This window comes from Oncorhynchus gorbuscha, linkage group LG05 (assembly GCF_021184085.1).
Source record: "Oncorhynchus gorbuscha isolate QuinsamMale2020 ecotype Even-year linkage group LG05, OgorEven_v1.0, whole genome shotgun sequence".
In the NCBI taxonomy this organism is placed as follows: domain Eukaryota; kingdom Metazoa; phylum Chordata; class Actinopteri; order Salmoniformes; family Salmonidae; genus Oncorhynchus; species Oncorhynchus gorbuscha.
Genome location: NC_060177.1, coordinates 36321627 through 36348862, shown reverse-complemented (window position 1 = coordinate 36348862; position 27236 = coordinate 36321627). Strand labels below are relative to the sequence as shown.

Below are 27236 nucleotides of genomic sequence, written 5' to 3'. Positions count from 1 at the left end.
CTCTTACTGGACATGAATTAACAAAATGTCCAGCAACTCCGCAATAGAGGCACAGGCGGTTGGTGATCCTCCGTTCCCTCTCCTTAGTCGAGATGCGAATCCCTCCCAGCTGCATGGGCTCAGTCTCAAGGCCAGAGGAGGGAGATGGTTGCGATGCGGAGCAGGGAAACACCGTTGATGCGAGCTCTCTTCCACGAGCCCGGTGACGAAGATCTACCCGTCGTTCTATGCGGATGGCGAGAGCAATCAAAGAGTCCACATCTGATGGAACCTCCCGGGAGAGAATCTCATCCTTAACCACTGCGTGGAGTCCCTCCAGAAAACGAGCGAGCAGCGCCGGCTCGTTCCACTCACTAGAGGCAGCAAGAGTGCGAAACTCAATAGAATAATCCGTTATGGACCGTTCACCTTGGCATAAGGAAGCCAGGGCCCTAGAAGCCTCCCTACCAAAAACTGAACGGTCAAAAACCCGAATCATCTCCTCTTTAAAGTTCTGGAACTTGTTAGAGCAATCAGCCCTTGCCTCCCAGATAGCTGTGCCCCATTCTCGAGCCCGGCCAGTAAGGAGTGAAATGACGTAAGCAACCCGAGCTCTCTCTCTAGAGTATGTGTTGGGTTGGAGAGAGAACACAATCTCACACTGCGTGAGAAAGGAGCGGCACTCAGTGGGCTGCCCGGAGTAGCAAGGTGGGTTATTAACCCTAGGTTCTGGAGGCTCGGCAGGCCAGGAAGTAACAGGTGGCACGAGACGTAGACTCTGGAACTGTCCAGAGAGGTCGGAAACCTGAGCGGCCAGGTTCTCCACGGCATGGCGAGCAGCAGACAATTCCTGCTCGTGTCTGCCGAGCATGGCTCCTTGGATCTCGACGGCAGTGTAACGAGCGTCTGAAGTCGCTGGGTCCATTCCTGGTTCGGTTCCTTCTGTCATGCAGGTGAAAGAGGACCCAAAAGCGACTTAACAGAAACAGAGTTTATTCAAGCCCAAACAGGGAATAACAGACATCCTCTAGTCTGTAGAGGGGAATAACAGGAGAAGCGGCCACAGACTGCAGGTCGCTTCGGGTAGGCGCAGGCCGTAGTTGACAGAGACACCTGCTCACACGCAGCATCTGATGAAGGCAAAAAACACGACAGGACAGGGCGAAACACAATCACAGCACGGTGAATACTAAACAAGGAACCGACGGGACCGGAACGGAACACAAAGGAATAAATAGGGACTCCAATCAGGGGAAAGGATCGGGAACAGGTGTGGGAAGACTAAATGATGATTAGGGGAATAGGAACAGCTGGGAGCAGGAACGGAACGATAGAGAGAAGAGAGAGCGAGAGAGTGAGAGAGGGAGGGGGAGAGAGAGGGATAGAAAGAGGGAAAGAACCTAATAAGACCAGCAGAGGGAAACGAATAGAATGGGGAGCACAGGGACAAGACATGATAATAAATGACAAACATGACATTTAACCTCAAACAAAACAACAACAAAAAATATCAGTTGCAGTGTTTTCTTCAGGTCCTTCTTTACGTTTCATTGACCTTATGCCATAACGTTATAAATACCCTTGGCCTAAAAAAATAGTATATAGTAACTACCGTGATGCCTCGTTGAATGTTCTGTAATTAACACGTCATTTGTTATACACATATTATATTGGCAAGCAAACTGAAATACATTGTTTGATTCTCCCCGTACATTTCCGGCTACCTATGCTGCAATTACACTGCACTTACAAGGGTGTGATACATTTTTTACGGAAGTGGTATAAAGTCTACATTTTGTAAATAGTTCTTCACACTATAGGTTAAAAATAGACCAGTCGATTCGTTTTCTCCACAAATATCCATTTAATCTTCACAAATTTACTGAAAATCACAGTTTATTGAAAGAAAGGTCAAATAACACAGATCAATGTCGCTAGGAGTAACTACTCAGTGCATGGCACATTCTCAGGGAGACGACTCATTGTGAGTCTTTGGCTCTTCACCTCTAGCATGTTAAAGGCAGAAAGAGCTCTGAAATATTAAATGTTGAAATACGTTGGCCAGCCAACTTGAGAGCCTATATACTTTAAAATATGGAGGAGATAGTAAATTAACCTTGCTACAATGAGTGACAAACCATATTTGTAAGTTTGGTGTTACAGCAGTTTTTGTTAATGGGACTACTTATATTACAGAATATCATGACCTCACCAGTGCAAAGGGATTTATTTAGAAATAACACACATTTACTGTAGAAAGTAGTGTCCTCGCTCTGAAAAAAAACAACAATGAACAATCATAAAACAAGTTACCAATGCCATTGCTACCTTTTAAAAGAAGTCTAGAATGCATGCCATGTTATTATGCAGGTTTTCAATCGAAAAATGTAAACATTTCACGGTTGAGAAGTTTGTTTTCGTCCAACAATTCCTGTGTCTCTTTTGCAAACTGTGTGTGTGTGTGTGTGTGCGTGTGTGTGTGTGTGTGTGTGGTGTGTGTATGTGGGCACAAGTATGTGCTCTGAAAAAGATCTCCAAGTAACGCAGGTGTTCTGCATCTCCAATGACATCCCATCCATTCAGTTGTTTTTGTGTAGTTTTGTGTTTTCGCTGCCTCCCTCTACTTCCTCCCTGCCATCTGAGGGCTTTGCATTTGATTTTCCAATCTGCGCTGCAGGCCTTTGCTGTTGACAATACAAAAGACAAGAATGTATAGCTCATTAACAACAGCGGCAGAGTAACAGAGAAACAATGGGCTACTGTACAGAAACAATAGTGGATTGATGACAGCAGTACTAACAATACAGCAGTATTACTTAAATAATACAGCAGTATTACTTTAACAATACTGCAATCCTACTTCACACTCATGTTGATTAGCCTATCCCTTTTACTGCAAATATACACTCCACATACACTTAGGTCTGGGACAATACAAGTGTTGCAATATATATTTTGTTCCATGGCAAAATAGAAAACTTGAAGCTGTCCTTTAAAAAGCTGCTGTATGTAAAATATTGTGTTATTATTTTCCATCCACAGTTTTTATGCAAGTAAAATCATACTATATATATATTTTTTTACAGCTGTGACAGAAACAGGTAGTTTAATAAATGCAATTTAATAAATGCAGACAGATCATTTGAGATGAGATCTTTTAGTGTTGGTTAAATTAATTATGCGAGAAATGCTGGTGGAAACACTTATGTACAAATATTGATATAATAACAAAAGTTGAGCTTTAACCAAAATGTATGTTATTTTTCATTTTTTAAACAACTAATTGACCAACATTAGTTACATTTTTGAATTCCATTACATTTTTCTCTGAGCTGAATGCGCAGTTTCTCTAGAGATGAATTAGATCAAGCCCGAACTGTGCAATGTGGTAGGGGGTTGTAGTTTCCAGCAGGCTAATATTCTACATACAGTACCAGACAAAAGTTTGGACACACATACACATTCAAGTGTTTTTCTTTATTTTTACTATTTTCTACATTGTAGAAAAATAGTGAAGACATCAAAACTATGAAATAACACATATGGAAACATGTAGTAACCAAAAAAATGTTAAACAAATCAAAATGTATTTTATATTTGAGATTCTTCAAATAGCCACCCTTTGCCTTGACAGATTTGCACACTCTTGGCGTTCTCTCAACCAACTTAACCTGGAATGCTTTTCCAACAGTCTTGAAGGAGTTCCCACATATGCTGAACACTTGTTGGCTGCTTTTCCTTCACTCTGCGGTCCAACTCATCCCAAACCATCTCAATTGGGTTGAGTTCGGGAGATTGAGATCTGATGCAGCACTCCATCATTCTCCTTCTTGGTCAAATAGCCCTTACACAGCCTGGAGGTGTGTTGGGTCATTGTCCTGTTGAAAAACAAATGATAGTCACACTAAGAGGAAAACAGATGGGATGGCGTATCACTGCAGAATGCTGTGGTAGCCATGCTGATTAAGTGTGCCTTGAAATCTAAATAAATCACAGCAAAGCACCATCACACCTCCTCCATGCTTCACGGTGGGAACCAGACATGCAGAGATCATCCGTTCACCTACTCTGCGTCTCACAAAGACACAGCGGTTGGAACCAAAAATTTAAAATTTGGACTCATCAGACCAAAGGACAGATTTCCACCGGCCTAATGTCCATTGCTCGTATTTCTTGGCCCAAGCAAGTCTCTTCTTTTTATTGGTGTCCTTTAGTAGTGGTTTCTTTGCAGCAATTCGACCATGAAGGCCTGATTCATGCAGTCTCCTCTGAACAGTTGATGTCGAGATGTGTATGTTACTTGAACTCTGTGAATCGTTTATTTGGGCTGCAATTTCTGAGGCTGGTAACTCTAACTCTCTTATCCTCTGCAGCAGAGGTACCTCTGGGTCTTCCTTTCCTGTGGCGGTCCTCATGCGAGACAGTTTCATCATAGCGCTTGAAGGTTTTTGGGACTGTTCTTGAAGAAACTTTCAAAGTACTTGAAATGTTCCGGATTGACTGTCTTAAAGTATTGATGGACTGTCGTTTCTCTTTGCTTATTTGAACTGTTCTTGCCATAATATTGACTTGGTCTTTTACCAAATAGGGCTATCTTCTGTATAATATCCACCTCGTCACAACACAACGGATTGGCTCAATCACATTAAGAAGGAAAGAGATTTCACAAATGAACTTTTAACAAGACACACCTGTTAATTGAAATGCATTCCAGTTGACTACCTCATGAAGCTGTTTGAGAGAATTCCAAGAGTGCAAAGCTGTCATCAAAGTAAAGGGTGGCTACTTTGTAGAATCTCAAAAATAAAATACATGTTGTTTAACACTTTTTTGGTTACTACATGATTCCATATGTGTAACATCTTCACTAATATTCTACAATGTAGAAAATAGTAAAAAATAAAGAAAAACCCTGGAATGAGTAGGTATGTCCAATTTTTGACTGGTACTGTAGTTTTAGCGCAGAAAATGTGATAATTAACCACAATGACCATAATCTATTGCGCACCTACTTGTCCGGTCTGTGTGGGCATGGAGGCAGACAGAAGAATGCACGATCAAGAAGGATAGAGAGCAGTTGCTTTGCGAGGTGTTAGTACCTGAAATCGAAGTGGATCGAAGTGATTGATAGTTGGTATTCAGTAGTCATAAAAGTGTTCCTTACAAATACATTTTTTATTTTGTCAGACAGCATAGGCAGCAGCTCTATAGAGATGAAATGATGACTTGGGATGAAATAATGTCAGCTAGCATCTGTTTACTGTTAACCAACATTGCATTGGGCTCCCAAGTGGCGTAGTGGTCTAAGGCATTGCTTCTCAGTGCAAAAGGTGTAATGGCAGTCCCTCGTTCAAATCCAGGCTGGATCACATCCAGCTGTGATTGGGAGTCCTATAGGGCAGCACACAAATGGCCCAGCGTCGCCGGGGTAGGCTGTCATTGTAAATAAAACTTTGTTCTTAACTGACTTGTCTAGTTATGTAAAGGTTAAAAAAAAATAATTTGTTGCTGGATACCTTAAGGCTTCTGCATCACACTTTATGTCAGTGGCCAAGCCTTTTATTGCCTGAAGTAAAGCCAATACAAACAAACAACATATACAGTGGGGCAAAAAATGATTTAGTCAGCCACCAATTGTGCAAGTTTTCCCACTTAAAAAGATGAGAGAGGCCTGTAATTTTCATCATAGGTACACTTCAACTATGACAGACAAAATGAGAAAAAAAATCCAGAAAATCACATTGTGAATTTATTTGCAAATTATGGTGGAAAATAAGTATTTGGTCACCTACATACAAGCAAGATTTCGGGCTCTCACAGACCTTTAAGGGGCTCCTCTGTCCTCCACTCATTACCTGTATTAATGACACCTGTTTGAACTTGTTATCAGTATAAAAGACACCTGTCCACAACCTCAAACAGTCACACTCCAAACTCCACTATGGCCAAGACCAAAGAGCTGTCAAAGGACACCAGAAACAAAATTGTAAACCTGCACCAGGCTGGGAAGACTGAATCTGCAATAGGTAAGCAGCTTGGTTTGAAGAAATCAACTGTGGGAGCAATTATTAGGAAATGGAAGACATACAAGATCACTGATAATCTCCCTCGATCTGTGGCTCCACGCAAGATCTCACCCCGTGGGGTCAAAATGATCACAAGAACGGTGAGCAAAACTCCCACAACCACACGGGGGGACCTAGTGAATGACCTGCAGAGAGCTGCGACCAAAGTAACAAAGCCTACCATCAGTAACACACTACGCCGCCAGGGACTCAAATCCTGCAGTGCCAGACGTGTCCCCCCTGCTTAAGCCAGTACATGTCCAGGCCCGTCTGAAGTTTGCTAGAGAGCATTTGGATGATCCAGAAGAAGATTGGGAGAATGTCATATGGTCAGATGAAACCAAAATATAACTTTTTGGTAAAAACTCACCTCATTGTCTTTGGAGGACAAAGAATGCTGAGTTGCATAAAAATAACACCATACCTACTGTGAAGCATGGGGGTGGAAACATCATGCTTTGGGGCTGTTTTTCTGCAAAGGGACCAGGACGACTGATCCGTGTAAAGGAAAGAATGAATGGGGCCATGTATCGTGAGATTTTGAGTGAAAACCTCCTTCCATCAGGCATTGAAGATGAAACGTGGCTGGGTCTTTCAGCATGACAATGATCCCAAACACACCACCTGGGCAACAAAGGAGTGGCTTCGTAAGAAGCATTTCAAGGTCCTGGAGTGGCCTAGCCAGTCTCCAGATCTCAACCCCATAGAAAATCTTTGGAGGGAGTTGAAAGTCCGTGATGCCCAGCAACAGCCCCAAAACATCACTGCTCTAGAGGAGATCTGCATGGACGAATGGGCCAAAATACCAGCAACAGTGTGTGAAAACCTTGTGAAGACTTACAGAAAACATTTGACCTCTGTCATTGCCATCAAAGTATTGAAATGCACTTTTGTTATTGACCAAATACTTATTTTCCACCATCATTTGCAAATAAATTCATTAAAAATCCTACAATGTGATTTTCTGGATTTTTTCTTCTCATTTTGTCTGTCATTGTTGAAGTGTACCTTTGAGGAAAATTACAGGCCTCTCTCATATTTTTAAGTGGGAGGACTTGCACAATTGGTGGCTGACTAAATACTTTTTTTTGCCCCACTGTACCTGTACAGATGCAGGATCTTAATTGTATCACCCTGTTGCAGTGTATTTGAGGTATAAAAAAGCTTCTGAAGTTTATAAATTCCACTTTGACATTTCAGACTTGATTTTCCCTCACGAAACATGTATCAACCCCTTACAAAAATGTCAATTCATTTGAATCCACACAATAATTCACATGTCCTCTTGCTGCGGGATTATTTCCATGCTGTAGCAGACTGGCTAAAATAAAATAAAATAAAATGGTATTTGTCACATGCTTCGTAAACAACAGGTGTAGACTAATAGTGAAATGCTTACTTAAGGGCTCTTCCCAACAATGTGATAGAAACATATATAAAAAATAATAACACAAGGAATAAATACATAATGAGTCACGATAACTTGGCTATATACACAGGGTACCAGTACTGAGTCGATGTGCAGGGGTAGGAGGTATAGGTAGGGGTAAAGTGACGAGGCAACAGGATAGATAATAAACAGTAGCAGCAGCTTATGTGAATTGTCGAACGAGTTAGTGCAAAGAGGGTCAACGTAGATAGTCTGGGTAGCTATTTGGTTAACTGTTTAGTAGTCTTATGGCTTGGGGGTAGATGCTGGTTCCAGACTTGGTGCATCGGTACCACTTGCTGTGCGGTAGCAGAGAAAACCGTCTATGACATGGGTGGCTGGAGTCTTTGACAATTTGTAGGGCGGTCCTCTGACATTGCCTTGTATAGAGGTCCTGGATGGCAGGGAGCTCGGCCCCAGTGATGTACTGGGCCGTACGCACTACCTTCTGTAGCACCATGCGGTTGGATGCCAAGCAGTTGCCATACCAGGTGGTGATACAGCCAGTCAAGATGCTCTCAATAATGCACTGTAGAACATTTTGAGGATCTGAGGGCCGATGACAAATCTTTTTAGCCTCCTGAGGAGGAAAAGGTGTCGTCATGCCTTCTTTACGACTGTGTTGGTGTGTGTAGACCATGTTAATTCCCTTAGTGATGTAAAGACCAAGGAACTTGAAGCTCTCAACCCTCTCCACTACAGCCTCGTCAATGTGCTCAGCCATCCGTTTCCTGTAGTCCACGTTCAGCTCCTTTGTCTTGCTGACGTTGAGGGAGAGGTTGTGTTCCTGGCACCACTGACCTCCTCTTTATAGGCGGTCTCATCATTGTTGATGATCAGGCCTACCAACATCATCTCATCAACAAACGTAATGATGGTGTTGGAGTCGTGCCCCAGTGTTAAGGGTCAGCGTGGCGGATGTGTTGTTGCCTACACTCACCACCTGGGGACGACCTGTCAGTGTTCAGTCCCAGGATCCTGAGCTTATTGATGAGCTTGGAGGACACTATGGTATTGGATGCTGAGCTGTAGTCAATGAACAGCATTCTCACATCGCTGTTCCTCTTGTTAAGGTCGGAGAAGGCATTGTGGAGTGCAATAGAGATTTCGTAATCTGTGGATCTTTTGGGGTGGTATGGAGTGGGGTGATGGTGTTGATGTGAGCTATGACCAGCCTTTCAAAGCATTTCATGGCTCATGTTGCTTACCCCGAAGCAAGCATAGAAGGAATTTCGCTCATCTGGTAAGCGTGTGTCACTGGGCAGCTTGTGGTTGGGTTTCTTTTTGTAATCCGTGGTCGGTTTTAAGGCCTGCCACAGCCGACGAGTATTAGATCCGACTTAGTAGAATTTGATCTTAGTCCTGTATTGATAGCTCGTCGATTTCTTATAAGCGTCCGGATTTGAGTCCTGCTCCTTTTGGTTGGGATATGTACGTATGATCACTGTGTGGACGACTTCGTCAATGCACTTATTAATGAAGCCGGTGACTGATGTGGTAAATTCCTCAATGTTATTGGATGAACCCCAGAACATATTCCAGTCTGTGCTAGCAAAACAGTCCTGTAGCTTAGCATCCTCTTCATCGGACCACTTCAGTATTGAGCGCGCCACTGGTGCTTCCTGTTAGAGTTTTTTGCTTGTAAGCAGGAATCAGCTTTATGGTCTGCTTTGCCAAAGGGAGGGGGAGGGAGGGCCTTTAGTGATTTCTGTGTGTGTACTAAAGGTGATCTACAATTTTGTTGCCTCTAGATGCACATGGGACGTTCTGGTAAAAAATTAGTTAAGACGTATTTCTGTTTCCCTGCATTAAAATGACCAGTCACGAGAAGCGCCGCCTCTGGATGTGTATGTATTTTATCCATGTCCTTGTTCTGACACGACTCCAGGGAACATAGGATAGTCTTCAACAGAGCTCGTCCAGTTTCTTCTCTAGTGAGTCTATATTGGCCAACAAACCAGAGGATATGGCAGTCTAGATGCTCGCCGACGTAGTGTAATCATGACGCCGCCGCTTCCTCTTTCAAGACCTGGGGATCATAACGTCCAGAGCTGCTGACTTACTGAATTCAAAATCTTTCTCCAAATTGAGGTTAGTGATTCTGCTCTGATGTCCAGAAGCTGTTTTCGATCATAGGAAATGATGCAAAGAAAGTTAAAATCATCATAAAAAAACATAACACAAAACAAACGCAGAATTGGTTAGGAGCGTGTTCATCTTGAGGCTACATTTATCCTGTCACCTTTAGTGACGAACAAACTAAAATCAGTTTATCAAGCAAAACACACCCTGAAAGAAATATACATTTAAAAAAACAAAAAATACAAAATCGTGTTATTCTCAGTGTTTTTGAATGGTGACTACCCAACATGGCAGTGGAATTTAGGTTGACGTAAGGTCTCTTTCGCTCCCTCAGTCAGGCAGTTGAGTATCACATGCTCTGGGTGGCTGGCTGCCACATGGCCTTATCAGTGAGGGATCAGCCTCTTTGTGAGCACCTCTCCCTTATAATCAGTCAATTTGACAATGACCACAGGAGGGAGAAAGCACTGGGCCTTTGCTATTGCAAAGCTTTCCCGTGACGTAATAATATTGTCATGTTCATTTCCATTCAACCTTTTCTCGTCCCAGGTTCGTCTCTATTATAATATAATCTCTTTTACCAGGGACCCTGGTAAAAGACTCATAAGGTTAAGAATGAGGTTAAGAATAAACACTTGTTTGAATGTGGGTGGTATTACATAGATCATACTGTAGGCACGGTATAGGTATTAGCCATTTCCCCTGCAAATGGTTATAGAATCGATGGTAGCTGATCCTATTTCAGCATGACAGAGATGGAGAAATCTCACTTAAAATGCATGGCAGCGGCTCAGTTACACAGTGTTATACTACATTGCAATGGGATCTGTTTCGCTGTACCATCTGCCACGTCCAAACAGGTGTGACACTGCTTCCTTATGATTGAGTGAGCCAGGCTTGGATTTGTTTGGCAGAGCGCAATACAATCAATATCACAGTTCAGTAGATTGTGGTGGTATTGTGGTGGTATTTGCTGTAACAATGTGTATTAATTTCACCAAAATATCCCACACAGCCCACATTGTTATTCCCATGGGGAGAAATGCAAGAGGCACCTTGTAGAACGGGTCTTATGCTTTGTACACCACCGCTCAAAAGATTGGGGTCACTTAGAAATGTCTTTGTTTGGCCTTCTTTAGACTAGTTGAGTATCTGGAGCATCAGTATTTGTGGATTCGATTACAGGCTCAAAATGTCCAGAAACAAAGACCTTTCTTCTGAAACTCGTCAGTCTTGTTCTGAGAAATGAAGGCTATTCCATGCCAGAAATTGCCAAGAAACTGAAGATCTCGTACAATGCTGTGTACTACTCCCTTCACAGAACAGCGCAAACTGGCTCTATCCAGAATAGAAAGAGGAGTGGGATGCCCCGGTGCACAACTGAGCAAGAGGACAAGTACATTATTGTCCAGTTTGATAAACAGACACCTCACAAGTCCTCACCTGGCAGCTTCATTAAATGGTACCCACAAAACCCCAGTCTCAACGTCAACAGTGAAGAGGCAACTCCGGGATGCTGGCCTTCTAGGCAGAGTTCCTTTGTCCTGTGTTTGTGTTCTTTTGCCGATCTTAATCTTTTATTTTTATTTGCCAGTCCATGATATGGCTTTTTCTTTGCAACTCTGCCTAGAAGGCCAGCATCCCGGCCTCCCACTCCTCTTTATATTCTGGTTAGAGACAGTAAACAATGTTTACACTGTATTTCTGATCAATTTGATGTTATTTAATGGACCATAAATTATATTTTCTTTCGAAAATAAGGACATTTCTAAGTCACCCCAAACTTTTAAACGGTAGTGTATATAAACATTTAAATGCTAACCTTCTGTTCAAGCAGCTTTTTACTGTCGGGAGAGGATTCTGTCTCCGTCTGGTTTTGGAAGCAACCACCGCCAATCTGTTGTGATACAAAGAAACACAAACTTAAATGTATTTCTTTATTTGACGGGGACAGTGCACATGAATCAAAATGTCATTGTAAATCTATGTAACTGTACCACAGTTAGCTAAAGAGATCAATTTCATAAGGCCTGAACAAGCTGGTTTAATGAAAACGAAAATGCATGAAAATGCACGAAAATGCACGAGGTGAAAATAACTATTATACTGCAGATTAAAACAATTTTCACGGTGTGTGTCCGTGCATTCAAGCGTGAAAGTCATACAAGGACATCATTAGCGCCAGCGTGAATATTTCAAAGACAAACTTCAATAAACAGAGGCGGGATCCAGATCTCTCACAACTTGCATCCTTTCATTGTTGGATGAAAGTAGAATCCAACATTTCCCTTTGAACAGAACTACTTTACTCATTACACCTACAGTGCTGTACTGTGGCTAAACGACCATAGATAATATAAAGACATACACCATAATCTCTGTTTCTACCCTCCATGTGAATGCCCCATCGTTCTTTGCTTTCTTGGACGGTTACCACAGAATTCATACAGTTCAGTGGCAGTTACATTTGCGAGTACTCCTCAGTTTACAAACACAAATGTTACGGGTTCTGTGGCCCATCTCTTGGTGGCGGAGAGAAAAAAAATTGCAGTTTTAATGTTAATGTCCTGCAATTCTACACATTTTACCATGGGGCGTAGAGATAATGTTGCAGTTTAAAAATTAATTTTATAGCACATTTTCTGCAATTCTACACATTGTTTCATGGGCCAGAGAGAAAATGTTGCAGTTTAAAAATTCATTGAATGCAATTCTACTCATTTTTGCCATGGGGCGGAGAGAAAACGTTGCAGTTTTATGTCATGTGTGCTCCCTCTCTGGCCTCTAGGTCAACAGGCTGCTCGTTATGGCGCACACCTGTCACCATCGTTATGTGCACCTGCGCGTCATCAGATTCACCTGGACTCCATCACTTCCCTGATTACCTTCCCTATATATGCCACTCCCTTTGGTTCCTTCCCCCAGGCGTTATTGTTTCTGTTTCTTGTCTTTGTGCTGTTAGTGTTTCTTATTATGTTCTGTTTATTTTTATAAAAAACACTCACTCCCCGATTCTCAGCGCACATTGTTACATTTTAAAGCAAATTTCCTGCAATTCGACACATTTGGACATGACTTATGTCATGTTAATATGCTACATGTATCTGAGTATGCATGCCCAGTCAGTAATTCGGCCATGATTACGACAAGGTTGAGATACCGGGCTAAACTAATTTACCTAGCAATCTATAAAATGTTAGTTGACGTGGGCTAATTGAGTGACTGTCAGTGACTGACACAACTACAGGAAAACTGCTGATGCACTACCAAATGTCAATATTGCACCTTCGAGAACTTGGGACCAATGTTCCCTCAAATGTCTTTTGTCACTGAGCAAATGTCAAGTCTGCTGAGCGCAAAGTTGAATGTTGTGAAAATTCTGTGTGAGTTTACTGTGAACATTGATGATGTACCTGCTTTGATGTACTGTTTTAACAGCCGCTACAGTAGCAGCCAATGTGTGGTGTTCCATGAGACTTGAAACAAACATGCAGGGCTTGACATTAACCTGTTTCTCCACCTGGAGGTGACTGAACATTTTGTTGTGTTGATAGATCCACTTTACAAAATAAAATGTATTACTATTCCCATATCATTATTAGACAGAATTAGACAAATTATGCTACTCACTGCCTATTGGCTACTTAGCTTTAAAAACGCATGAGATGAAAATAACTATTATACTACAGATTAAAACAAATTTCACTGTGTGTGTCCATACATTCATGCGTAAAAGTCATACAAGGACATCATTCGCGCCAGCGTGAATATTTCAAAGACCAACTTCAATAAACAGAGGTGGGATCCAGGTCTCTCACAACCTGCATCCTTTCATTGTTGGATGAAAGTAGAATCCAACATTTCCCTTTGAACACGCCAATGGGCTCGGGAGGCGAAGGTCGAGTCATGCATGCCCCAAAACGTGGCTCGCCACCCGCCCGAACCAATGTGTCGGAGGAAACACCTTTCAATTGACAACGAAGTCAGCCTGCAGACGCCCGGCCCACCACAAGTTGCTAGAGCACATGACACAAGTAAAGCACAAGTAAAGTATCAACAAAAAAACATTTGTAAATCTGTTTTTTAGGGGGGTGCATTTGCAGATACAACCTTATGGCACTGAAATGTCATTCTGGGTTCAGAATGTATAAATTATTTCAATTTCAATAGAAAAGTACAGATATTTAATGATTAATTGAAGAGAATACTCTTCCTTCTTTCTAATCATATCATCAAACATCAATTCATGTTCATCACAAATTGGTTATCTCAATAGTTCCCTAAAATGCCAAATAGACTATATCCTATGGATGGATAACTAGCAACATTGCTAAAGCTTGTGTCTGTAAAATGTATATCGGTGTTTCTTTTGTGAAACAGCACAGTTAAAAATATATGGCAAATAGAATCTTCAGAGATACTGTAGATGGGAGGGATTTAGGGTAGGATGGGATTAAAAACAAACAAAATATAACTATTGTACGATACATTGTGTTCGTAAAATGTATCTAGCATGTATAAGCTGGAAGTAGAAGCATAAGTGTTGTTGTCCATTCATTTAATATATGCCATTTAGCAGACGCTTTTATCCAAAGCGACTTACAGTCATGTGTGCATACATTCTACGTATGGGTGGTCCCGGGGATCCCGGGGATCGAACCCACTACCCTGGTGTTACAAGCGCCATGCTCTACCAACTGAGCTACAGTGTGGCGGCATTTACTCCAATTAGGATAAAATAATAAAGGAATATATATACAGTGCCTTGCGAAAGTATTCGGCCCCCTTGAACTTGAGCTTGGGAAATCTTTTTGTATCCAAATCCGGCTTTAAACTTCTTCACAACAGTATCTCGGACCTGCCTGGTGTGTTCCTTGTTCTTCATGATGCTCTCTGCGCTTTTAACAGACCTCTGAGACTATCACAGTGCAGGTGCATTTATACGGAGACTTGATTACACACAGGTGGATTGTATTTATCATCATTAGTCATTTAGGTCAACATTGGATTCTTCAGAGATCCTCACTGAACTTCTGGAGAGAGTTTGCTGCACTGAAAGTAAAGGGGCTGAATAATTTTGCACGCCCAATTTTTCAGTTTTTGATTTGTTAAAAAAGTTTGAAATATCCAATAAATGTCGTTCCACTTCATGATTGTGTCCCACTTGTTGTTGATTCTTCACAAAAAAAATACAGTTTTATATCTTTATGTTTGAAGCCTGAAATGTGGCAAAAGGTCGCAAAGTTCAAAGGGGCCGAATACTTTCGCAAGGCACTGTATATTGTAGCTGGAACACAGGAGTGATGGTTGTTGATAAGGGGCCTCTGTACACCAATGTAGATTTTCCATGAAAAATCTGCAGTTTCCAGCTACAATAGTCATTTACAACATTATCAATGTCTACACTGTATTTCTGATCAATTTGATGTTATTTTAATGGACAAAAAATGTGCTTTTCTTTCAAAAACAAGGACTTTTCTAAGTAACCCCAAACTTTTGAACCGTAATATGTTTCTAATTTTGTTAGAAAGTAGTGTCATTGCAAGTTAAAGTGTACCGCTACCTAGCTAGCTAACGTTACATGTATGATCTATGAAGCAATATTATTAGTATCTCAGAAAGCAATTTGCATTGCTAGTTATAGCCTAATGTTAGCCTAGTTGGTTAAATTGAGTTACCTTTCGATTCATGCATGGTAGTAATGTTATGAGTTGGGCACTGCATCACTACAAACACCCTGGTTCGAATACAGGCTGTATCACAACCGGCCGTGATTGAGAGTCCCTTAGGATGGCACACAATTGGCCCAGTGTCGTCCGGGTTTTACCGGTGTTGGCCGTCATTGTAAATAAGAATATGTTCTTAACTGACTTGCCTATTTAAATAACAAACATTTTTATAAAATAACAAAACATTCCTGTGCATGTGACAAATAAACATTGATTTTATTTGATAATGTGTGTGTTAACCAGGGACAGTAATGCGAAGAACCACATGACCTGCACCAAAGTCAAATTAGGATATATAGTTAGGCCAAAGAGACCGTGTCCAAGTTCAAAAATTCTCCATTAGAATGTCCTGCTTATATTTTGTCACACTGAGAACCGTAAGCAATTTTCTGTAATTAGTTCACCATTAACTTGTAAATAATGATCTTGCTGTGAGTTTATTTTCCTGTGCTAATGAATAAAAATGTGCTAAATGTAAGACGTTGTCAGCTATGATATCGTCATTATTTGAACTGGCTAGCCAGCTAACTTAACATTAGATAGCTAGCTAGCTAGCTAGCTAGCAAGCTACAAACTAACCAAATCAATGTTTAGAAAGTTGCTTTTTGTTGCCTGGTTTGCTAGATTGACATATCCTAAAATAATGTTTAAATGGATGGGTTTGTTGATGTTAAAATATATCAGTTATGCTATTTTGGACCACCAGGCATGTCGGTAGACATATAGTATACCAAAAAACATTCAAGGGCCATTTTCTCAAAAGTGGGGTTACAAGTTTATTAACTTTCAAAGCAGAATTACTTTCCCATTTCCCCTCAACCGTAGTGTATGATATACCATTTTCTAGCTCTGAGTCTCTACTTTTATCCAATGTAAAAACACAATTTCATTTTTTTCTACATACTGTGTACTCGGAAAGTACTCAGACCTCTTCTTTTTCCACATTTTGTTGCATTACAGCCTTATTCTAAAATTGTTTAAATAAATATTTGCCTTCCCTCAATCTACACACAATACATCATAGTGACAAAGTGAAAACAGGTTTTTTGACATTTTTGCAAATGTATTAAAAATAAAAAACAGAAAAATCTTATTTACATAAGTATTGAAACGCTTTGCTATGAGACTCAAAATTGAGCTCAGGTACATCCTGTTTCCACTGATCATCCTTGAGATGTTTCTACAACTTGATTGGAGTCCACCTGTGGTAAATTAAATTGATTGAACATGATTTGGAAAAGCACACACCTGTCTATATAAGGTCTTATAGTTGACAGTGCATGTCAGAGAAAAAACTAAGCCATGAGGTCAAAGGAACCGGATGGTCACTCTGGGGGACTGGAGAGTTTCTCTGCGGAGATGGGAGAATCTTCCAGAAGGACAACCATCTCTGCACCAATCAGGCCTTTGTGTGAGAGTGTAGAGTCCTACCCAAGAAGACTCTAGGTTGTAATCGCTACCAAAGGTGTTTCAACAAAGTACTGAATAATGGTCTAAATATGTGAATATGATATTTCAACTTTGTTATTTTTAATAACTTTGCAAAAACGTCTAAAAACGTGTTTTTGCTTTGTCATGATGGGGTATTGTGTGCAGATTGATGAGGGGGGGGGACAATTGAATCCATTTTAGAATATCGCTGTCATGTATCAAAATGTGGAAAAAGTCAAGGGGTCTGAATACTTTCTGAATGCACTGTAGGACCAAATCCAGGTGGTTGGTCACAAATGAAAAAACACAAGGTGATAGAAGGTTATGGGACGTTGCATTTCACCTACTGTATATATACCTCTAGAAACTATAATGTTTATGCCTTTCTCTTCACAGTATATAATCTTAAATAAGACCTAATAACATAACACCTACAGAACATGTTTTGGCTGAAGCCTGTCAGTAAAACCAATTATTCTAGTCTTCTGGTCTTTTTCGATTCTCAAATAGCTGATATTTCTCCAACACTAGCCTGACCGACTATACCAGCCATCACAACCATCTACTGAAGCTGATTAAGTGAGCACAAATACATCTTATGATATTACCTGTGTGTAGAAGTTTGAGCCCTATAATTTCTAAGCAAACAGCTGGAGGCAGGGCTTTCTCCTATAGAGCTTCATTTTTATGGGATGGTCTGCCTACCTATGTGAGAGACGCAGACTCGGTCTCAACCTTTAAGTCTTTATTGAAGACTCATCTCTAGAACCTCTCAGTAGGTTCTATGATTGAGTGTAGTCTGGCCCAGGAGTGTGAAGGTGAACGGAAAGGCACTGGAGCAACGAACCGCCCTTGCTGTCTCTGCCTGGCCGGTTCCCCTTTCTCCACTGGGATTCTCTGCCTCTAACTCTATTTCAGGGACTGGCTTACTGGTGCTCTTCCATGCTGTCCCTAGCAGGGGTGTGTCACTTGAGTGAGTTGAGTCACTGACGTGATCTTCCTGTCTGGGTTGGCACCCCCCCTTGGGTTGTGCCGTGGCAGAGATCTTTGTGGGCTATACTCGGCCTTGTCTCAGGATGGTAAGTTGGTGGTTGAAGCTATCCCTCTAGTGGTGTGGGTGCTGTGGCAAAGTGGGTGGGGTTATATCCTGCTTATTTTGCCCCGTCTGGGGGTATCGTCGGATGCGGCTACAGTCTCTCCCGACCCCTCCTATCTCAGTATTTATGCTGCAGTAGTTTGTGTCGAGGGGCTAGGGTCAGTCTGTTATATCTGGAGTATTTCTCCTGTGTATATTTAAGTATGCTCTCTCTAATTCTCTCTTTCTTTCTTTCTCACTTTCTTTCTTTCCTTTCTTTCTCTCTCTAGGAGGACCGGAGCCCTAGGACCATGCCTCAGGACTACCTGGCCTGATGACTCCTTGCTGTCCCCAGTCCACATGGCCGTGCTGCTGCTCCAGTTTCAACTGTTCTGCCTGCGGCTATGGAACCCTGACCTGTTCACCGGACGTGCTACCTGTCCCAGACCTGCTCTCTAGAGACAGCAGGAGCGGTAGAGATACTCTGAATGATCGGCTATGAAAAGCCAACTGACATTTACTCCTGAGATGCTGACCTGTTGCACCCTCGACATCCACTGTGATTATTATTATTTGACCCTGCTGGTCATCTATGAACATTTGAACATCTTGGCCATGTTCTGTTATAATCTCCACCCGGCACAGCCAGAAGAGGACTGGCCACCCCCCATAGCCTGGTTCCTCTCTAGGTTTCTTCCTAGGTTCTGGCCTTTCTATGGAGTTTTTCCTTGCCACTGTGCTTCTACACCTACATTGCTTGCTGTTTGGGGTTTTAAGCTGGGTTTCTGTACAGCACTTTGAGATATCAGCTGATGTAAGAAGGGCTTTATAAATACATTTGATTTGATTTGATCACTCTGCAGAAATATTGTAAACACTCATCGCTTCACTGAAAACATCACAGAACTTGGTGAATTAATTGTCTGTTTGGATAAACATGATGTGCAAAAATGTTTATTGCTCTAGGCTTCTTTTGCTGTAAAACTATGTTGGGATGCATGTTCTTAAGCTCGAACTTTGACTGGTTAGAAGGATCCTAAAAAGAGTACACGGTTGTTTCAGAACACCATTTTGCAATCCCCAAGCTCATTCATTTTGTATGATACAGGAATAATACAAGTGCTAACGGTGGTTGGTGAAGCTGCCTATGAAGAGGAGATTTAAGGATTGCAGTAAAACAATCCCTAAATGTGCACATTGTAAGAGAACACATGATAACACTTTCTATGAGGCGCGGGGCACACACACACGCGATGCCTTATAAATCCATTTATCATGCCTTGATGTACACTTACAGCGCATTATAACAGTTGTTATAAACTGTCCTCATTTCTAATCTCTCTTCATCTCATCCAATCGCACAGTGGAAGAAAAGTAGAACTCGACGGTGTCTGTGGGGGACAGGTCTCTTTGCTGCAGGATTTCCACTTTTACTGCCCCGCCAAAAATGATATCATCAATAACACGACAGGAGCGAACATTGTTTTTGGCACACGGGTTCATTATGGGACTATCTTTTTGACACGTTTCTCCATAGAGGGTAATTTAGTCTCTGGAAAGGATCCCTCTGGACAGTCCACTGTCTCTACCCAGTATCCCCCCCGCCTCATTTCTGTCATGGTTATTGATAACCACATGTCAAGGAGAACCTTCCTCCCTGGAACTGTCCCTTCCCTGCCGCCCAATCCAATAGAGTCGTAGCAGTCGTAATTTGGCTTCCTCGTCCACGGATCATAACCATACTAATAAAAAGGGCTCGAGTTTGTTTGTTTGTGTCTTCAGCGAAGGCCGGCTGTGTATTTCTGGTTTCTTGAAAATACAAACATTTACAACAAATTATTTTTCTCCAATTCCTCCAATGACACTGAAAGCCTGGCCCAAGCCTCACAGACTAGTTGTTGATTGACCCAGATCCTGTGATCTGAAATTAGCCACAGTGCGGGTGTAACACTGTGCAACAGAAAGACGTTTTGGGGTAAAAGTTGCCAGTGATCCATAATGACTGAAGGATTAAAAGGATTTTAATGAACAGACGAACCTGCTGGATTGGGGCCTGAGGGTCACAAATAGGCTATTACAGATTAATTAGTCCAAAGGTTCACCTTTTCCATCTGGCAGTCCTTGACTCCGGGACTACTGTCTCTCCTCATTATCCCAATGTTCGCAGGCGATTTACTGGCTGTGATGATTCTCTGAACTTTCGGGATATCCTGCGAGAAAGAAGTGCAGGAGAGAAAAGGAAATTCTAAATATGGAAGGTGGAACATGACAGGCATGGATAAGATTGGTATAAGTCATGACACACAGTGCTTCTCTGTTGAAATAGACCATGACAAGGGATTTGGTACTGAGGTGCATTTAAAGCGGTTTGTTTTTCATTGAACTGGACAGAGCTGAGCATTTTATTTTGCTTATACCACAGCTACTTTCCAGAAAAAGAAAAAGACCGATTTTTAATTTATTTTGAATTTGCCTCTTGAAGTGACCTATTTCAAAGTACGTATCATGAATTATTTCAGTTATTTTTGACAGAATCCGTCAGGGCCAGGACAATTCAATGGAACAGCGATGGGGTATGAGTGCCTGCTGAAATGGTTTTCTGCTCACAACGGTCCTGCTACTCAAGGGACACAAGAGATGTCATGTCTTTAGAAATTCATGCATGGATGGCTGGTCTGGAGAGTTCATTGTCTGTTCTCTTAACAGCTCTCGCAGCACATAGATCTTACCAGAAATATTAACAAAAACATCTAGAACTTTAAAAAAATAGACAGAAATATGCAAATTGCAGAGATCTTACCCAACTCAACCAAAACATTTAAATAGTTCTCAATACTTCACTCTGCAGTTTGATGGCATGTTGCACACTTCCCTTTCAATCCACATTAATTATTCCTGTCCATCTCATGGACTTAGTTAAAAGATACATTTTAAGTCATTCAAATGAATGTTGCATATTTTAAGAGATCCAATGCGTTCTGATCATAGCAATACTTCTACACTGTAAAAAAAAGGACAAAAACAAACTCACTGTTTACCCCCGCAACTGATTTCAGCTGGAGAAACCATCAACAAGTCTAAAGGGAAGTCTAGAGAGGAAGCCAGCAAATAAATATCCAGCTGTTTCTTTAGGCAGTAAATTACTACCCCAAACATTCCACAGAATCCACATTCCACACATCATCTCCCATTACTTGGTTGAAAATTACATGCTATCACCACCACCACATGACTTGGCTTCCTCCCTCGGCCTGTTAAATATGAAGAGACTTCCACCCTGATCTTGCTGATCCCGGCAACCTCTCACTAATGAATCTTTCACCAACGGGGGATTGTGTCTGCAGCCAAAGACTGGAGTCTTATCTAGTAATTGTTGTCTAGTGGAGCTTAAGACCCATTACGTTTAGAAACTCAAACACCAAACATGATGCTGAGAGGGTAGCTGGTACACACAAATATCCCAGCACTTATCCACTTTGGAATCCAAAGACAGAAAGTGGGTTTTAGCATAAGAGTGCTTATATAAGCATTATATTTTGTAAAGCTGGAGAGGAAATAATGGTAGCCCTTCAAACCTTTCTCATTTCAATGATGTAATATCATATTGCTGTGCAAATTAATTGTACCTTTTAAATCACAGACAATAATGGCCCTTGTCAGGCTAGTCAGGCATACTAACACATATCAGCATGTCCAGCAGAATGTTTTTAGTAGCTATTCATTTCTATTAAATACCTAATAGATAACCAAATATGCAACGGAAACTGGGCCACAAAAGGGCTGATAGTAGTGAGTGCTCAGGATGGAGTGGAGCTATCTGTATGCTAATCAAGTGACAAGTAAACACTTGGTTTGCATAAGCAGATCCTTAGCACCCGTACGTATGTTTTCCCTCAGTTGTCTTTCCTTTTGTCAGATCCACCCACCCTCAACCCCCACACAACCCCCTTAATTTGGGTTGGAACATGAGACGACGCCCAAAATATTTCACTCATATCGGATGTAATAGTGTCATCTTCTGCCATTGTGAACATTGACTTTAGTTTATAACTTTGGAGATAGTCTCCATTACATCTTTTGCTTTAAGTGAAGCTTCCGTGTGGAGGGGTATTGGAGCGTTCTCTGAAAGAGCTGTAAAGTCCTCTGGGTGGCACATAGCTAACGTCAAGGCTCTTAGCTTGACACCCAACATACAGAGAGGCAGAATGACTTCCGACAGCATCAGGGATTAAAGCCTCTTTGAAGCAGGATTGCTCACTAGGATCAGGGCCAATAAGAAACCGCAACAGAGCTGTGATTGACTTCGAAAATTCTGATTTTGATGTGACTGCAGTAGTTGATTGATATGACCTGTGATTAGGTCCGACATGACTTTGCACAGCGTATAAAGAAAGTGAATGGGATGTAGAAGACGTGGATGTCAATTATGGCAGTCCTCCGCACCTCTCTGATTCAGAGGGTTTGGGTTAAATGCCGAAGACACATTTCAGTTGACTAGGTACCCCCTTTTCCCTTTAGTTCAGAACAGATGAATGTGCCGGAAGAATTGAGCTCAATTTCGTTTTCATGTGAAAAAGTACAGTCACTGAGAGGGAGGCCGTAAATCTTTAAAAATAAATAAATAAGCTGTGCCCTCAAAGGGTTCATCCTCTTGGCAACGCTGCTGACAAACTTTTCTACATATCCTTGGGCAGAGTGAGTAAGACACAAACCTTCATTTACACTCTTTATGAGGTAAATCACTTTTCTATTTACTGTGGAAAGCTACTATTGATAAGCTACTCATCATCTAGAAACCTGCTCCATTACAATTCCTATGTTTATTTATTTATCATCCATTTTTGGGTGGGTGGAGGATGTTGAGGCCTATGTCTTGTGACAGTACCCACTCAACTAATCAGAGTGACAGCCAGGTGTCAGCATAACAAATCAGCTGTCAATCCTGTAAGCTAGTTGCTAATAGCGCCCCACAAAATAAATCCTTACTGATCTTCTCTATAAATCACTCACGACATATCCAACTTCGAGTTATTGTGGCCTGTAGGTGTTTCACTGTCATGGTGACCGTTTTGACTGAAAATGTGCGTATAGAGCTTCCCCAGGTTAGTCCTCCATAGATATAATCCTGTTTTCAATAGATAACCTTCCCCTTACCACTGTCACCCTTGGTTTGCTCCCAGGGGATGAAGTCATTTTGTTAAGTGGTCTACGAAGATGACTTTGAAAGACATTCAACAAAGAATGTGTCACATTTAATTATGTTTTTTATTGAAAACAAGTGCCGATAGCACACCCTTACATTTCAAATAATTGGGTCTTATATTCCTGGCAATAGAGTGTGAAGAGTAACATAAATTACACAAAAGCCTGCTGTATTTGGACATGTTATTATTTTGAACAACTTCTGCAATCCTACTTGCCCGACTATTGTCTTTAGTAGTAATTATGTTCGGAACGACTCCTCCACAGGGAGTGACACTGGGTGCATTCGATTGAGAAATCGGTACTTTGCTCTGTGGTCGTCACCCCCTATAATCTGCTGCAATGTTTATGTTGCTGTTTCTCTTAACTGGCGGGAGTTGCATGGGGTCAGAATGTGCATTACCTTGGCGTGTGGCTGCTGAAAGGTGACTCTGGAGCTGTTGACGAGAGAGGAGTATCTGAACAAGTGGGTGGGGGTGGCGGGGAACCTGTGGCTGCTGGTGGGCTGGTTGTGCAGAACAGCAGAGAAGCAGATGTGCACTGTGTCCTTCAGTGCCTTCAACTGAGACTCCTGTACCAAGCAACAGAAGCAAAGAGATATGAGTCTTTGACCATCCATCCATGTAACAGCAAATAACAATCACTGGGGCTTCCCTTTCTACATTAATCTGACAATTCCCTCAATTACACACCAATTATTGTATATCCACCCATTGATAAAATGTAACCGTTATCAAATCACATTATATTGATCACATGTGCCAAATACAACAGGTGTAGACTTTACCGTGAAATTCTTACTTATGAGTAAATTCCCAAAAACGCAGTTAAAAAGATATTTGCTAAATAAAAACAGAAATAGTAACACAAGGCTATATACAGGGAGTATCAGTACCGGGTCAATGTGCAGGGGTACGAGGTAGTTGAGGTAATACAGCATGAACATGTACAGTTGAAGTTGGAAGTTTACATACACCTTTGCCAAATACATTTAAACTCAGTTTTTCACAATTCCTAACATTTAATTAGAGTAAAAATTCCCCTTCTTAGGTCAGTTAGGATCACCACTTTATTTTAAGAATGAGAAATGTAAGAACAATAGATGATTTATTATTTCAGCTTTTATTTCTTGCATCACATTCCCAGTGGGTCAGAAGTTTACATAAACTCAATTAGGATTTGGCAGCTTTGCCTTTAAATTGTTTAACTAAGGTCAAATGTTTCAGGTAGCCTTCCACAAGCTTCCCACAATAAGCTAGGTGAATTTTGGCCGATTCCTCTTGACAGAGCTGGTGTAACTGACTCAGGTTTGTAGGCCTCCTTGTTCGCACACACTTTTTCAGTTCTACCCACAACAATTCTATAGGATTGAGGTCAGGGTTTTGTGATGGCCACTTCAATACCTTGACTTTGTTGTCTTTAAGCCATTTTTCCAGAACTTTGGAAGTATGCTTGTCCATTTGGAAGACCCATTTGCGACCAAGCTTAAACTTCCTGACTGATGTCTTGAGATGTTGCTTCAATATATCCACATCATTTTCTTACCTCATGATGCCATCTATTTTGTGAAGTGCACCAGTCCCTCCTGCAGCAAAGCACACCCACAACATGATGCTGCCACCCCCGTGATTCACTGTTGGGATGGTGTTCTGCGGCTTGAAAGCATCCCCCTTTTTCCTCCAAACATAACAATGGGCATTATGGCCAAACAGTTTTATTTTTTTCATCAGACCAGAGGACATTGCTCCAAAAAGTATGATCTTTGTCCCCATGTGCAGTCACAAACCGTAGTCTGGCTTTTTTATGGCAGTTTTGGAGCAGTGGCTTCTTCCTTGCTGAGCGGCATTTCAGATTATGTCGATACAGGACTTGTTTTACTGCGGATATAGATACTTTTGTACCTGTTTCCTCCAGCATCTTCACAAGGTCCTTTGCTATTGTTCTGGGATTGATTTTCACTTTTCGCACCAAAGTACGTTCATCTCTGGGATACCGAATGCGTCTCCTTCCTGTATATAACAGCTGCGTGGTCCCATGGTATTTATACTTGCATACTATTGTTTGTACAGATGAACGTGGTACCTTCAGGCTTTTGGAAATTGCTCCCAAGGAAGAACCAGACTTGTGGAGGTCTACAATATTTGTTCTGAGGTCTTGGCTGATTTCTTTTGATTTTACCATGATATCAAGCAAAGAGGCACTGAGTTTGAAGGTAGGCCTTGAAATATATCCACAGGTACACGTCAAAATGACTCAAATGATGTCAATTAGCCTATCAGAAGCTTCTAAAGCCATGACATAATTTCCCAAGCTGTTTAAAGGCACAGTCAAGTTAGTGTATGTAAACTTCTGACCCACTGGATTGTGATATATTGAAATAATCTGTCTGTAAACAGTTGTTGGAAAAATGACTTGTGTCATGCACAAAGTAGATGCCCTAACCGACTTGCCAAAACTATAGTTTGCTAACAAGAAATTTGTGGAGTGGTTGAAAAACGAGTTTTCATGGCTCCAACCTAAGTGTATGTAAACTTCCGACTTCAGCTGTAGGCAAACAGGATATATAATAAACAGAGTAGCAGAGGCGTGTGAAGACTGTGAAAGTGTGCGGCTTCAATATCATGTGCGTGTTAGCGTATGTAGTGTGTGTTGGAGTGTCAGTGCAGTATGTGTGAGTAGAGTCTAGTGAATGTGCATAGAGGCCGTGCAAGAGACGTTAGTGCAATAAAATAAAGAGGTAAAAATAAATCAGAAAGGGCGACAATATAAACAGTCTGGCCATTTGATTAACTGTCCAGCAGTCTTATGACTTGGGGGTAGACGCTGTTCAGGAGCCAGCCGTTCCACAATTACGCATTCATCCCTACACCTACTGTAGAACAGCACTATGAAACTCCTTCTCCCTGAAGCACCCATAAATATAAATAGAGCCGTTGAAAACTGTAGGGCGCAAGCGTCGTCTCGTGCCATCCATTTATTCATTTAGTAACTAAGGAGTAAAAAGCTACGCTTAAAACAGTTTGGCAGTGCAAAGCATTTCGATAGGTTAGACTGAGAACACTATCCCCGAGAAGAAAGGAAGAGGAGAAACACGATACAAACAAGAAGTCACCAAATATCAAAGGGAAAGACTGAAATGTGATGGATTACAAGGAAGTAACAGTTTAATGACATCCACCTTGTCCAGTGCGGCCTTTTCCAGCTCTTCTTTGGCAATGGTTAACTTGTGCTCCAGATCCATTAGCTGCTGTCCCTGCGGAAAGACAAGATACTTGAGCTGAAACAGTTGAACTCTTGCAAACACAGCAATTTCCTAAGCTACCGTGTCTTGACTACTAAATACAGGTTAGGCGGTCACTTCAGTCACAGTCGCTTGCTCAGACTTGCTCTGCGTGGGTTCATCACTTTTGGCTGAAAATCCCAGTGATTGTGTTCCTCTCAAAATTATTACCCCCAAAAGCCTACGATAAAAACGTGACAGAATTAAGAAGATTTGATTGAACATGGCTCAATTACTGTTTGAGCAATAAGGTGAATTGGGGTAATGAGTTTTACTTTAATCAACTGATATATCACCAAACTACCTTTTTTTTACAATCCATGAAAAAGGCAGAATATTTCTGCAATTGCAAGTTCCAGTATTGCAACATAATGAAAATGTAGCCTACAGTCTGGCTTTTAGGATTACGAATACCCTTCTGCTTTTAATAAAATACATACATATCCACGACTTATCCCTGTACGATGTGGTAACTCTAAGCCAAGCTATAGACTGCTAGACACCTTCCCCTCAAAAGCGTCTCAATGTGTAGACCAGTACATATCAAGGTTCAAACTTCAGGGTTACATAGTATAGGAGGGATAAGGGGGAATAAAGGGATCCACCTAGATTTATTCAAGACCGTCTCAACTAAAACAAGATGGCTCTTCACCAACAGTTTGATCTTGTCAACTAAAAAAAATGGCACCGGTAAAACCATCACGCGTGCTCGAGAGCAGGGTTGAGGCCAACTCGATCTCAACGCAATTAAAATTCCATCCGTAAATTGGAAATTTCAAAAAGGCTTGTTTTTATTCGCCCTATGAACAAATGTAATCTGATTCATTATGTGAATTGACTGAGTTCAAATGAATTTGATTCTAGAAGGACTCATTACAATATTGAGGAAGTCATCAGGGAGGGAGGACATGCTTAATAGGAGGGGATTTACAGAGGGTGTGTAAAACAGCCAGGGTGATGGACT

The 27236-nt window shown here is 41.4% G+C and overlaps 1 protein-coding gene across 4 annotated transcripts in view; it reads right to left on the bottom strand.

Annotated features, from left to right (window-relative positions):
* Positions 1 to 1823: 1823 nt before the first annotated feature.
* The window catches only part of LOC124035102 (leucine zipper protein 2-like), a 175470-nt gene continuing 150057 nt past the window's right edge, over positions 1824 to 27236 (bottom strand). For 2 of the 4 annotated variants that reach the window (XM_046348522.1, XM_046348523.1), the window contains exons 8-12: positions 26171 to 26245; positions 23396 to 23563; positions 19893 to 20000; positions 11378 to 11452; positions 1824 to 2663 (exon numbers count right to left, since the gene is read on the bottom strand). In XM_046348522.1, coding sequence (XP_046204478.1) covers positions 2559 to 2663; positions 11378 to 11452; positions 19893 to 20000; positions 23396 to 23563; positions 26171 to 26245 — 531 coding nt within the window. In that variant the 3' untranslated portion in view covers positions 1824 to 2558. Of the gene's footprint in view, positions 2664 to 4969; positions 5079 to 11377; positions 11453 to 19892; positions 20001 to 23395; positions 23564 to 26170; positions 26246 to 27236 lie in introns of those variants that run through there. The other 2 variants (XM_046348524.1, XM_046348525.1) reach the window with 2 other exon arrangements.